The sequence below is a fragment of the Conger conger genome, chromosome 3 (assembly GCF_963514075.1).
Source record: "Conger conger chromosome 3, fConCon1.1, whole genome shotgun sequence".
In the NCBI taxonomy this organism is placed as follows: Eukaryota; Metazoa; Chordata; class Actinopteri; order Anguilliformes; family Congridae; genus Conger; species Conger conger.
In genome coordinates, this window is record NC_083762.1 from 59,912,190 (window position 1) to 59,925,945 (window position 13,756).

Below are 13,756 nucleotides of genomic sequence, written 5' to 3' on the forward strand. Positions count from 1 at the left end.
ATGTAATACTTCAATGTTCTTACCCTTTAAAAAAATCCCAGGTAAGCAGTTCATCAGCTCGCTAACATTCTTAGACCTAAGTCACATTCATTTGTATTAAAAAGGAGTTGGTGATGAACTAAATGGAATGTTCATTTAAAATCGTTCAACAGTAACCGTTGAAAACACAGTTTGCTGTGAATGGCTGCAGTATTGAACACACATCAGGTCTATTCCATCTTGAATACGTCACCTGTGAAATACGAACCAATAAATTTACCATGGAGGAAAAATGTTTTTACATTCTGCGGAAGTTCCCCAATACTTGTTTCAGTACACTATGGGAACCCCTGCTCTAACCTGCACGTGAACCTTTCTGAATATTGACCTGTCCACGTTGTGCGGAACTGCACCTGGCCGTAGGTGTTTGGAGGCCACACTGTCATCATCAGTGGCATCGCGCGTTATTACACAAGCTCCTCCCCGTCCCAGGGGTTATTACCTGGGAGACGAGCAGTTGGCAGGAGGCCAGCTCCTTCTCGTTGGCCTGTATCTTGCGGTTGGTGTCGGCCTGCGACGTCTCCAGCTGCTTGCTGCGATTGACCAGGGACTTTATCTCCGACTTCATCTTGCTGAGGTAGAGCCGGGCCAGGGTGAACTCCTCCTCAATCACGCCGTTCGACTCTGTCATCTGCGCAGATAACGTCGCACAGACTCAATGGAGCAAGCGCTCAGCGGTTCAGTTTGTGTGTGTGTGTGTGTGTGTGTGTGTGTGTGTGCATGCGTGAGTGTGTGTGTGTCAGGGCAGGGCGTGTGTGTGTGAATGTGTGTGCATGTGCATGCGTATGTGTCAGGGCAAGGAGTTTGTATGTGTGTGTATGTATGTGAGTGTCAGGGCAGGGAGGGAGTGTGTGTATGTGTGTATGTGTGTGCGTGTGTGTGTAGGCATATGTGTGTGTGTGAGGGCAGGCTCCTCACCGTCTTGCTGTCGTTGGTGCCGATGATTCCCCCTATCTCAGTCAGATCCTTGAGCAGCAGATTAAGGATCTCTGCAGCTCTTTTCTTCTGGTGGTTACTCAGCTCCTGTATCAGAGTCAGCTCCCTCTGCACAGTCGTCAGGGTCGTCTGTGACACATACACATGCATGCACACACAAACACACAAACACACACACGCACACAAACACACAAACACACACACACACGCATGCACACAAACACACATAAACATTATATCCAATGCACAAATCCAATGGACATAATGCAGCCATAGACCACAAACCCCACCCTACTGCAACCCTATGCCTCAAACCCCACCCTACTGTACCTCTATACCCCAAACCCCACCCTACTGCAACCCTATACCCCAATCCCCACCCTACTGTACCTCTATACCCCAAACCCCACCCTACTGGAACTCTATACCCCAAACCCTGCCCAACTTCAGCCATATACCCAAAACCACACCCTACTGTAACCCTATACCCCAAACCCCGCCCAACTTCAGCCATATACCCCAAACCCCACCAAACTTCAGCCATATACCCCAAACCCCATGCTGATGCAGCCCAGTGGGGTAAACCCAGCTCACTCTCTCCTCCAGTGCAGTAAACCCAGCTCACCCTGTCCTCCAGTGCAGTAAACCCAGCTCAGCTCCCCTCCTCCAGTGCAGTAAACCCAGCTCACCCTCTCCTCCAGTGCAGTAAACCCAGCTCACATACCCCCTCTTGCCCACTCACAGTTTTCTGTGCCAGCTCCTCTACCAGCAGCTCGTTGGCACGGGTCTTGTCCTCCACCTCCTGGCTCTTCTGGTCGTAATTGACAGCCAGCTCCTCCAGCGCCTGCAGCACCTCCTTCACCTCCTCCTTCGCCGCCTCGTTCTCCATCTGCAGCCGAGACAGCTCCTCCTGGACCTTCTCATAGTCCCGCCGGGTCGACGCCAACAGCTGGGTGTGAAGGAAAGCATGAAAGAGATCAGAGACACGCACATACACACACATACACGCACATACACACACATATGGACACACACCGTGTTGCATATTCTTCCCGTCATGTGAGGAATATCCCTTCAGCACGATTCTATTTTTACAAGAATACAAATATAACCATTTCAACATTGAATTGAATGTTATATTGAATATATCCATGTAGCTTATGAGTATGAATATAGGTGACCCAAAGTACTGTGTAATATAGACTAATCTACACTTAATTAATGAATTTGTGAACTCACAAGATGGAGACTGCACATATTCAATAAGTTTACTGTTCAGGGAATTTTAATATTGCCATTGGATAATTTAATACCAATTTCAGGCCACTAGATGGCACCAGGCACAAGGTGTGTACCTTTTAAAAGGCATAGCAACAGAAGCACTGGATCAGAAACTATCTTCTCAGCTTGTTTTAAATCTGTGTTTTATCTGTGCCTTTGACATTTTAATGGTCGCCCTCTGTGAAACCCATTCTCCACTGAAGGCACATACAGTGACATTTCATAGGGTAACACTTACAGGTTCCCAATGAAAACGCGGCATTGATTGAGAGCCGTTTTCAAAACTAATAACTGCACCGGGGGAGGCACCATGGCCGCAATTACGCAGTGACCTTTCCAGAAGCACCTCGCCGGGAGACCACTGAACGTGTTTGAAAAGCAATCAGGGATTTGTTCACTCAAACTGCACCCAAGTCTCGAGTGATTTGAGGGGAGATTCTCGAAAAAAAGCCCTCAAGCTTGCTTAAAAAAAACAGCTGAAGTTAGGTTTTCGAAACAGCTGGTAGCTGCTTGACCACTTCAGACCAGCTCCATTCTCAACATGGTGTAGTGGTTAGGTCAGTAGGTGTAGCAGTTTGGTCAGTGAGTGTAGTGGTTAGGTCAGTGGGTGTAGTGGTTAGGTCAGTGGGTGTAGCGGTTAGGTCAGTGGGTGTAGCGGTTAGGTCAGTGGGTGTAGTGGTTAGGTCAGTGGGTGTAGTGGTTAGGTCAGTGGGTGTAGCGGTTTGGTCAGTGGGTGTAGTGGTTTGGTCAGTAGGTGTAGTGGTTAGGTCAGTGGGTGTAGTGGTTAGGTCAGTGGGTGTAGCGGTTTGGTCAGTGGGTGTAGTGGTTTGGTCAGTAGGTGTAGTGGTTAGGTCTGTGGGTGTAGCGGTTTGGTCAGTAGGTGTAGTGGTTAGGTCTGTGGGTGTAGCGGTTTGGTCAGTGGGTGTAGTGGTTAGGTCAGTGGGTGTATCGGTTTGGTCAGTGGGTGTAGTGGTTAGGTCAGTGGGTGTATCGGTCAGGGCAGCGGGTGTAGTGGGCAGGGCAGCAAGGTTAGCGGTCAGCCCAGCAGGTTCTCACCTCTTCCTGGTCCAGCATCTGCTGATTAAGCTGCTCGGCCAGCTGGCTCTGCTGATTGATCTCGTCATCCTGAGGGCAGAAGAGAAGCCCACAGTCCTTTCACACACGCTAGGCTCTTGGGATCAGCACTAACCCTGGTACAGGATTTCCACTGGAGTCTGTCTGGCCCAAGGCTGACTCTGCTGTTCAGTGTGACTGACTGGAGGTGGGGGAGGATAAAACCGCCTCCCATCAAGGTCACACTGACCTCTGGGCTGGTCTACATTACAGTGACAGTGTGGGAAGGTGAGCAATACAGATCCATCATAAGTATGGCATAGCATCGCCTTCAGCACTACACAGACATAAGACATTCATGAATGTTAATAAATGGAAATAGACATACGGTGTGTGCCACTTGGTATATCACAGTGATATCACTTGCTGCATCAGAGGTGACAAACACACCTTTTTGTTGTTGTTGTTTTTGACATGAACACTTATGAATGTCAGAGAAGTGCTTATGAAAGTGCTATGCCATAATCATGTTATTCTGAACAAACATTTAATCTAAGTGTTACAGGGTCCATACAGGATCCTTTAATTTAGCAGATAGGCTTTGCCTATTAATGGTCCTGTGGAAATTACTTCCTGTTTCAAGCAGCAAAACTAAATATACATCATACAGTATACAGTATACCGGATCAAGAGTGAGCCACCTTTTATACAATTACTTTTAAACAAAGGAAAATTAATGTATTATGATTTCACATGTCTGTCCATATCCATGTTATATTATGTACTGGTGTAATATAGGGAGCAAACATTGTATTTTTAGTTAGCTTTCTACATTACATAGTTTACATTATTACAGCTCCACTTCCTACATTTCCCAGCAACCCCTGCCACAGCTCCACCTCTCAGCCCATTCACTGCACATTAAACTCAGCTCCGCCCCCCCAGCCGTAGCCCTGCCAACCTTGTCATCCAGCTGTTTGTAAAGCTCACTGATGTCCTCCTCATATTTGTTCTTCTCCACAGCAGAAAGCAGGCCCATGGACGGGGCGAGGCTGGCGATAAGGGGTGTGCTCTTCTGGTCCTTGCTGTTGAGCTGCTGCTCCACCTCAGGCACGGCCTCACCTGGGAGGGAAAGCGTGAGAAACAGTTAAAGTGACAGTTCTGGCTGGAAAATTTTGAAATAACCACAAATTATGACAGAGGGATACATATCTATCAAATAATAGGCCCGCAGTCGGGATTCGAGGCCCTAGATGCTGTTGGAAATGTTTAGACCGATATAGGTTGATATTGTAATGTATTTGATTACTGCTGATGCTTAATAAATACCATTATAATGCCATTCAATGCAGTTTGCTGCAATTCACAGATTTACCTTTAAAGTCACTTTAAAGAAGAGCTAGAGTGGTCAAGGACTAGTTAACATTACATTACATTATTGGCATTTGGCAGACGCGCTTATCCAGAGCGACGTACAGTTGATTAGACTAAGCAGGAGACAATCCTCCCCTGGAGCAATGGAGGGTTAAGGGCCTTGCTCAAGGGCCCAATGGCTGTGCAGATCTTATTGTGGATACACCGGGATTCGAACCACCGACCTTGCCTGTCCCAGTCATTTACCTTAACCACTACGCTATAGGCCGGCCCTGTTAAAGAACAGTTATAGAACAGCTAGAGTGGTTAAGGAGCAGTAAAAATGTACAAATACATATTTCAGACCCTGGGCCACACTGGGTATTATAAACTCTCTTTGACTTATTCCATGAAAATGTAACAACTTTTAAGTCCTTCGAATAACTTGCCAATTAAATTTGGTGTCCCTAGAACTGAGTTTTGTAAGTACCTCCAAATCAAACACACAATTTCCTCTTAGAAGGAAAGTACAGGTTGCACCTCTCAGAAATGGAAAAACGTATTACCACCTCCCGATCCGATCAGTTGCCTTTGCATGCATGTACTGCATTATCTGAGAATACCTGTTGCTCACTTACTCCTCTTAAAAAGTCCTGGGAAAATAATTGGGGGTGGCCATTCATTATTATCTATGGTTAGATATACTGTATGTAGCAAGGTGTATCATGCACACACAAGTATAATAGTAAAGGCCAAAAGTAACCAAACAATCACAGTTTAAGAATTGCAGAGATTGCTGGTGTCTTAGGGTCACCAAGACTTAAACATATATATAAAATGGTACCTCCATACCAGCAAACTTTTTGGAAGGGTGGCACAAAGACAGCCCTTACTGAGCACAATAAACCAAGAACCTTGAGTTTGCCAAACTTCCTTGGCTATGACCAGAAGATGTGACCAAAATTGAATGTTTTGGCCATAAACACAATCAACATGTTTGGAAGCAAAATTGAATGTATACAAGGACAAGCACCTCATACCTACTGTCAAATATGGTGGTGGGTCATTGATGCTTTGGAGATATTGTGCTGTCCCTGATACAGGGAAACTATGTTAGGTCAATGGCACAATTAACTCAACAAAGCACCTAAAGAACAGTCAAAGAACAGCTAAAGAGTGGTTAAGGAGTGATTAAAGAACAGCTAACGAGTGGTTAAGGAGCAGTTAAAGAAGAGTTAAAGAGTGGCGAAGGAACAGCTGATGGGTGGTTAAAGGATAGTCATGCATTAATGAAGTTAAAAAATGTATTTGAGCACCACATTTGCAGTCCCAGCTGTAACCATTCTGTTCAAGTCCAGTACAGACAAAGTAAAACTGATGAACAACTTTGTTCTGCTGGACACTCCGCATTAAGAGAGACAGCGTATAGGCCTGGACCCACGCTCGGTAGAGGGCACACCGTGGTGTCAAAAAGTGAGACAGTGAGTCTCTTAATAAGTTTCCCTGGGAAAGTTTCCACAGGATGGAAACGGCAAAACGAGAGTATCACCCTCCCTGCCCAAAACAGGACTATCTGCGCACCGCAGTGATATTTGCAGAAAGGAAGTGACATTTAAACAGGAGCAGGTGATGAGGGAGATACCTGGCCAAATGCGACCATTATTGCGCTAATCCATTCAGCGGATATACGAGACACAACGCCAGATAAAACACTGGCAATAATCCTTCTCTCCCACACAGCTGAGGAAGGACTTTTCCTGGGTGTGCTAGTGTGTGGCGTCTGAGATAAGGAGGTGAGGGAGAGGGAGAGACAGAGTGAGAGAGAAAGAAGAAAGAAAAGGAGAGAGACAGAGGCAGACAGAGAGAACACTCCCATCTTCACTGTCTGTCTGCTCTTTGTATCTGAAGATAGCCTGACCCCCCCAACAGTGAGGCTATTAACCAGTCTGACTCTGAGAGAGAGAATTCTCTGTTATTGAAGAAAATAAGTATGGGGGGGGGGGTAAAGAGGGTGAGAGAGAGACAGAGAGAGAGAGAGGTAGAGGGAGAGAGAGCTGGTTTCTACAGCAACCCTTCTGTGGCAAACGCAGCATTCATGGACTGCAGTAGAGGCTTTTCATGTGCTTGTGCTTTTTCTTAAAAGGAGAGTGGGGCTGTATCACCTTCTGCATTCTCTGCTTTATTAAGACAGGTGGAAAGCAGAGAGGGTAACAGATGGAGGTGTACGCACATCTCCCCAGTAAAGGACGATCTGAGGGAGGGGTACTGCTTGGCTACTGCACCTGAGCTGCCATCCTGACATTACAGAAACGCTCTGAACATTTCACCTCTGCGGAGATGACAAAGGCCCTCAGAAACAGACCTTTCATGTTTTTTTCAAACATCAACAGCCATATTTCATGAATTAAAATGTTTTCTCTAATTCCAAAAGAAGCAAGACCATTTTTGGACCATTTCCTTCAAAGGCAAAACCATGTAGTTTTTATTCCTTGCTGGTGTACACACATTGTCAATTAAGAATCAATTAAGAAAATTACCCTTACACTGGTTTCTTTGTTGATGTGATCAGACTGGAAAGTTCCAGAATGTTCTGCACAGCTCTCATACACACAGTATGCATGTGACAGATGGACAGTGCATCGGCATATAGTAACTGCAGACAGCTGGAACCCTGATTGCAGATCTAATGATTGCAGTGGGCGGTGTGTGCCAATAAACGCCACATCAACTCTGAATTAACATTCCGATAATGTCTCATCTTCAGATGTCTTACTGCAACATTACTGCTAAGAATTACCAATGATTTATGCACCAGATAGAAGCTATTAAGCAATTGTTAGATTAGACTTCATACATCATGAATCTATCAATGTGTATTGATTCCAGTCACTTCTGGAAATTAAGATGAATTTAATTCATAATTTGAAAAATAGTATGTTCTATTGCGGTTTTCCATTACAAATTAAATTTCGCCTAATTCCCTGACCCGACTGAACTGAATTGAAATTGTCCTCAGACATCACAAAAACATGATGTTTATACATCTTGAACTTGAACTTGAAGCCAGCTGACTTTTTCCAAATTAGGTCATCTGTCTGTAAGCCTTTTTATATAGGTTACTTAAAATGTAGTCCAGATGAGTTGGTAAATTGAAAGTCCCCAATCCAAACGCTGACAATCACCGTTAAAATAATGGGATGGATGGGGTCTGTTTGAAAAACAACTATGAGAATGAAAGCAGCCTGGCTCTGTAATTGAAGGTATTCACGGTAAAATAAGCCAGGCGGATCCCATTACAGTAACTTCTCCTTGCACGAGCCAGCCATCCATTCCAGTAATATTCCTCTTGCCTAAGGAGCCCTGCTTTAATCAGAGCAGTAACATTGTAAAGACTATGCTTTTTAAAGTTTCATAAAGGCCCAAAACATAATATTAACCAGCTGTTCCCCCTGGGGGACCAGTGTTTAAGCATCCTGAATCTGAGATGCACATTAAATATAATATCTCAGATTTAGATGCATTTCTCAGATTTAGATGCATGTCTCAGATTTAGAGGTATATCACAGATTTAAATGTCTATCTCATATTTAGATGTGCATCTCAGATACATATGTGTATCTCAGATTTAAATGTTTATCTCAGATTAAGATCTGTATCGCAGTTTCAAATGTAAATTTTGACGTGTATCTCAGATTTAGATGTGCACCTCAACATTTTATTTGAATACTGCTATATGTGCATTGCGTCACTCCGATTTTAACTGAATGGTTTTATATGGTTTCACTGTGTGAATATTCCAGTTTGGTTCAGTGCTTGGGCTTTCAACAGAGGTTCTGCAGACTCCTGGGGGTCCTTGAAGGTAATGTAGGGGGTCCCTAGCCAGACTTGATATGCAATGACTACATATAGATGTGGGAAAATATAAAAATGTAAAAAGGGTTTTTTGGGAGTCTCTTTGATGCCTTTGAGCCTGAGTAAAGGTCCCTGGGTCAGAAAAAGGTTAAAAACCATGATTTACTGTGTAAACTGAAGGTATAGGTTCTGAATAGTATTCATTGAATCCCTCCCTTCTCTTTCTCTGCGTCCCTCCCTTCCACCATTTCGCTCTCTCTCTCTCACCCTTCCTCCAGCGGCTAAGCTCGGCCTCCAGCCTGTAGATCATGCTCTTCAGGTTTTTGTTCTTGTCTTTCTCCTTCTCATACTTCTTCTTCCACTCCTCGGCCGTCAGCTCCAGGTTCACGGACACCGTGTTCTTGATGGTCTTGGCTCTGCAGGGGAGGATGCAGCTTTCCGTCAGCAGGGGGAAACACCGGGGAAGGGTGGAGGAATGAAGGTATGGACGGATAAAGAGAGAGATGGGAACTTCAGAGCAGAGAGAGATAGAGGGGGAGAGAAAGAGATAGATAGAGATAGAGAGGAGGGGTAGGGAGAGGAAGATAGGATGCTTTATAGCAGATGGTGAATCATGGTTGGTTGCATTCCATGTGGTGGTTACAGCTCAGAACTGAACACTGGGTTTGGAGTCCCCGGGTACAGTCCTGATGTTGTACACATTAGTACGCAGTATATTAGTATAAGACTCTGTAGTAAAAGTAAAGTAAGCATCCGTATCAGTGAGCTACATTACGGCCAAGCAGTAGAGTCACCCGGAATAGTGGTATCTGCCAAACCAATACATGACGCAATTAATAATTCATGATAGAGGGTAAAAAAAAGAGTGAGGCAGAAATAGATAGACAGGAAAGCAAACAGACAAAGGAACAAATCAAGGACTGGGTCAATGGCTGAAGGATGAGAGTACAGAGATGGGAAATTGAGGAAACGGGGAAATGTTGAGGATGGAAATCCATTTCCAGGCTGAGAGCGTGAGGGTGACGCCAGTATGGAGACTAGCACACGCAGGACTGATGTAAGACTGTGTTATCATAGGGAAGGAAACAGACCTGGGTCAAATACATCATTATTTGGTATTCAAATACTTTTCTGTGCTCGATTGATCTTGCCTGGTACAATTGAGCCAAACAAGAGGACCAGAAGGTGGAGTATGTCATAGGTCCCAACACACCAGGCAAGTTCAGTAAAGCGTAGAAAAGTATTTGAATCCAAAACAATTACGTGATTGACCCAGGAAATGCTTCTGTATGCAGCCGAATTACATGTAACTGTAAGTCACTTCCATCAGAATCTTCATACGCTCCAGGGATAACACCTTCTTTAATTAAACATTCCAGTGTCACTTCCTGAAAGCGACCTCCGCAAACTAATTAAAGAGTTAAAAGATAACCTTCTCTGCCAAAAGTAATGAAAAAATCAGACAAGCGCAAAAAGAGCCGAGACAATTACATCCCAAAGGAACGCGGCTCTCCCCAACTGCGTCTAATGACAACGGCAGCTGTTTTAAGCGGTTAGTTACCGCTGGATCTCAGCTGCGTTATTTATACGCCGAACCACAGGAGGACGGAGAGAAAATGAGCGTTAAATCCTAATAAAGAAGTACTAAAAGAGAGGCAGACTCAAATCATCCCTCGATAAAAACCAATTATAAATGAGTTTAAATTGAGATCTCGACAGAATTGCGACGCTATTAATGTTCAGATTTTTTTTTCTTCCCAAAATCACAATTTCACAAGAAGGCCAAGTCCCGGCCAAATATACTCTTGAGCTGGGTGCAGTAGAATGTCTTGCTGCATTTCTGTCAGTGACAGACGGTACTGTGAAGGCAGGGGGTGAAGTTCAAGGTGAAGTTTAAGGTGAATTTGACAGGCTGCATCACTGCCACACCCTCTGATCTTTCTCATAGTTACTATTCCTTGTTCTTTGTCTATATTTGACCAAAAGTAATGACACATCACTGATCTGGAATGCATCGTGGATACATACAAATATGTCAGTTTCCCTGGAAACCAGAATTCCTGATGGCGGCACTCTGTTCCCAGGTCTGTAACTGTCTGGCCCTTAGCAACTAGCCCCGGAACATGAAGTCAGATTCTACACTTTTCCACAGCCTGTGTGACCAACTCACAGAACACAGAGTACATCTCCTTATCTAACCCCTCTTAAGCCAGTTACTGCCCCACTGGCTTCAACTCTTCATTACATTACTTTACATGACATTACAATCGCTTAGCAGACACTGTTGTTCAGTGATGCACATCCAAAAGGATGATTCCATAGAATAACCCTATCTAGTTCAAGGGTTCTTTGTCTGGCAAAATTGCACTTTGTCTGGGAGCTTTCAAGCTTTCACGTCACACCTATGATACAGGGCTCCATAAAGAACTAAAAAGGGTTCCTCCATGGAGACAAGCCGAAGAACCTTTTTTCTGTTAGTGTACTTCAGCTGCCTGTATATATTACATTCACATTCCGGAACATTCTCAAGCTTTTCTACACCAGCAGGATTATTTATAATGAAGGAGAGGACAGAGACAGTGTAACAGAGTGAGTGTAACGACCTGGGCATCCTGATCACCATGTCTGCGTGTAGATAAATCTCCAGGTTCGGCGAGCAACATTATTGGCATCCGCATCATTATCGCTTGGCAGGCATTCCCACCTAAATGCCATTCGCTCGGCTTATTTCAGCCATACAACAGAACGCCAGTACTTCAGGCTAACTGATAAAGATAGACTGCAAAATGCTCAAATTTACCATTTGTTTTCCATTAGGACTCAAATAAACTGATTTAAATATGTTATAGTGAAATGAATACTGAAGATTTTACTGCGCGATACAGGCATGATATCCCCGAAACGCCTACAGATGGTTCCTTTCGTGGGTGGTCACCGCAATGAAAGAACAGAGCAGATGGAACAGTGGAAAAGATGACTTAAGCTGCTTTGCCGGAAAGCAGTGCCCTGCTCTTTGTACTCTAAAAGTATGTTACCAAAGAGAAATCTACCGACAGAACACACATAATTTTACGATTGTCTTACGGCCTTGGTGAATGTCATTTTGCAGATTTGTTTTCCTCTGTGGGAGTCCACCACAAACAAGGTTTGCTCCTTCGGAGTGTTAAGCATTAAGCAGTGACATATGTGGTGGGGAAATCAATGCTTTTGTTTACTGATCAGTAAGGACCGCCTGGTCCCCTGCAGGGCTACACAACCTGACAGCTGGGGACCCCTGTGGAGTGGGTCCCTAAGGGCAAGAAAAGCCATAGAACTACACACACCACTCTGCTATCTCTTTCTTTCTTTCTTTTTCTCTCTCTCTCTCACACATACACACACACACATGCAGCAGATACACAAAAAAACACACACACACAACTCAGTATCTGCAGAATGTTCTACCTCCCTCTTTCTCTCTGTCTCTCTCTCTCACACACACACAAACACACACACAAACACGCACACACGCAACTCAGAATCTGTACATCACGGTAAATGAGCTTCATTTAAAAACCTGACACATCAAGTGGGCGGTAAAATCAAGAGAATCATTCAATCACTGATTGTAGATACATCGATTGCAAAAACAGTAATTGTCAGCATTGAAAATGCAACACCCCCTGAGGGTAGAGACAGAGGGAGAGATCCACTGCTCGGGGGAAGGGGGGGGGGGGTCTAAGTATTGCGGTAAAATTTACCATATCAATCACGCTGATCAGTCATGACAGCCTTAGTTATGCTTATTATTGTGATTATTCTGCCTTTCTGGTGCAAATGAAGACAGCATAGTTCTCCCAGGCACGGCGAACAGCTGCTTCCATAATGCACCTGTCCAACACTCACCTCTGGCCAAACATGAGCGTGGACTTAGTCTCAGCCTCGTTGAAGACTGACGGGGAACAGCAGATGACGATGGTGGTCCGACAATTCCCCCCCAGGGAGTCCTGGAGGATTCGCGTCATCTTGCTGTCCCGGTAGGGGACATGACTCTTCTACAAAAATAAGAGGGCATCCACAAACATAGTAATGGTCTCCTTACGCATTTCATAAAAACAACACACAGAACAGTATCATTTCAGCATTTCTGCGTGTGAGCCTCAGTCCAATTTATGAAATAACTATCAACAACCCAAGTGGGAACAACGTTTTACTTTTTTTTTTTTTGTTGTTGGCCCTCTTGGACAAATTCAATGTAAAAGTCCAATGACTTTGGACTTGGAAATGTGACTTACTTAATATGGGAAATGCACTAATGTTCTCAGGCAGAGAGGTTAAAGTCATTAGCAAACATGCCTAGGTTGCGGCATTGCTGACAACAGGGTGCATGGTAAAGGGTTTGCATAGTAGTAAAAATAACATAAAGTTCACCTGTTGAAAAAAGGAGTGAAAAAGAGGAGGGGGAGAGGGACGGACTAAAAGAAAGAGTGAGTCACAGATAAAGCCAGAGACAGATAAAGAGGCAGAGAGATTCTCTTACAGTTCCCTCAGCCAGCGCCGAGATGACGTTTCCCAGGGCAGAGAGGGACTTATTGATGTTCTTGGCCTCGTCCAACACAGCTCCTTCTGCTCCAGTTTTGCTGACCTAAGAAAACAACATCAAGAGGACCTCTGTCAGCAGGGGAGGAAGAGAGAGAGGGAGAGAGAAAGAGAGAGAGAGAGAGCAAAAGAAAGAGAGAGACATTGACAGACCTACACCCGGGCCTGCCTCACCTTCTCACTCCCAGCCAGGTCGACCAAGTACAGCTTCCCTGTTAGCTTCTTCTCCGTCTCTACATTCTCCTGCTTAATGCTGATCAGGAAGATGCTGTGGCTCCTGGAGCTGTGCTCATTCATATCTGTTCAGAGTGAAACGAGCATTAAGCAAAGGTTCCTAATAACCCAGCCCCTGGAAACAGAAAGGACAATAACCCATAAGGGGTTAACACGGAAAAGTGGAAAGATATCTGGGCATGATTGAATAATTCTGAACAAGTAAACAGCCTTACTTCTATCTGACTTAGTAATAAAGATCAGTGATCATCATTAATAAAGATAGACTGTGTATGTGGGTGCTGTGTGTACAGATATTCATGGTGCACCATCTTGAAAGGGACCTAAAGCTTTCATAATGCACGATTCCCAATACCCCCTGGCTCCAAGGGAGACTAGGAGACTTTCACACGACTTGTGCTCGTAATGCGTTGCAGGGCTGGTGTGAAAT

General features: G+C 44.6%; 1 protein-coding gene across 1 annotated transcript in view; it reads right to left on the reverse strand.

Annotated features, from left to right (window-relative positions):
• Positions 1-13,756, reverse strand: part of kif5c (kinesin family member 5C) — a 40,154-nt gene that overhangs the window by 14,196 nt on the left and 12,202 nt on the right. The window contains exons 8-16 of the mRNA XM_061235507.1: positions 13,267-13,391; positions 13,034-13,138; positions 12,400-12,548; positions 8,782-8,930; positions 4,271-4,431; positions 3,313-3,381; positions 1,718-1,924; positions 958-1,104; positions 482-670 (exon numbers count right to left, since the gene is read on the reverse strand). Of these exons, the coding sequence (XP_061091491.1) occupies positions 482-670; positions 958-1,104; positions 1,718-1,924; positions 3,313-3,381; positions 4,271-4,431; positions 8,782-8,930; positions 12,400-12,548; positions 13,034-13,138; positions 13,267-13,391 (1,301 nt within the window). The remainder of the gene's footprint in view (positions 1-481; positions 671-957; positions 1,105-1,717; positions 1,925-3,312; positions 3,382-4,270; positions 4,432-8,781; positions 8,931-12,399; positions 12,549-13,033; positions 13,139-13,266; positions 13,392-13,756) is intronic.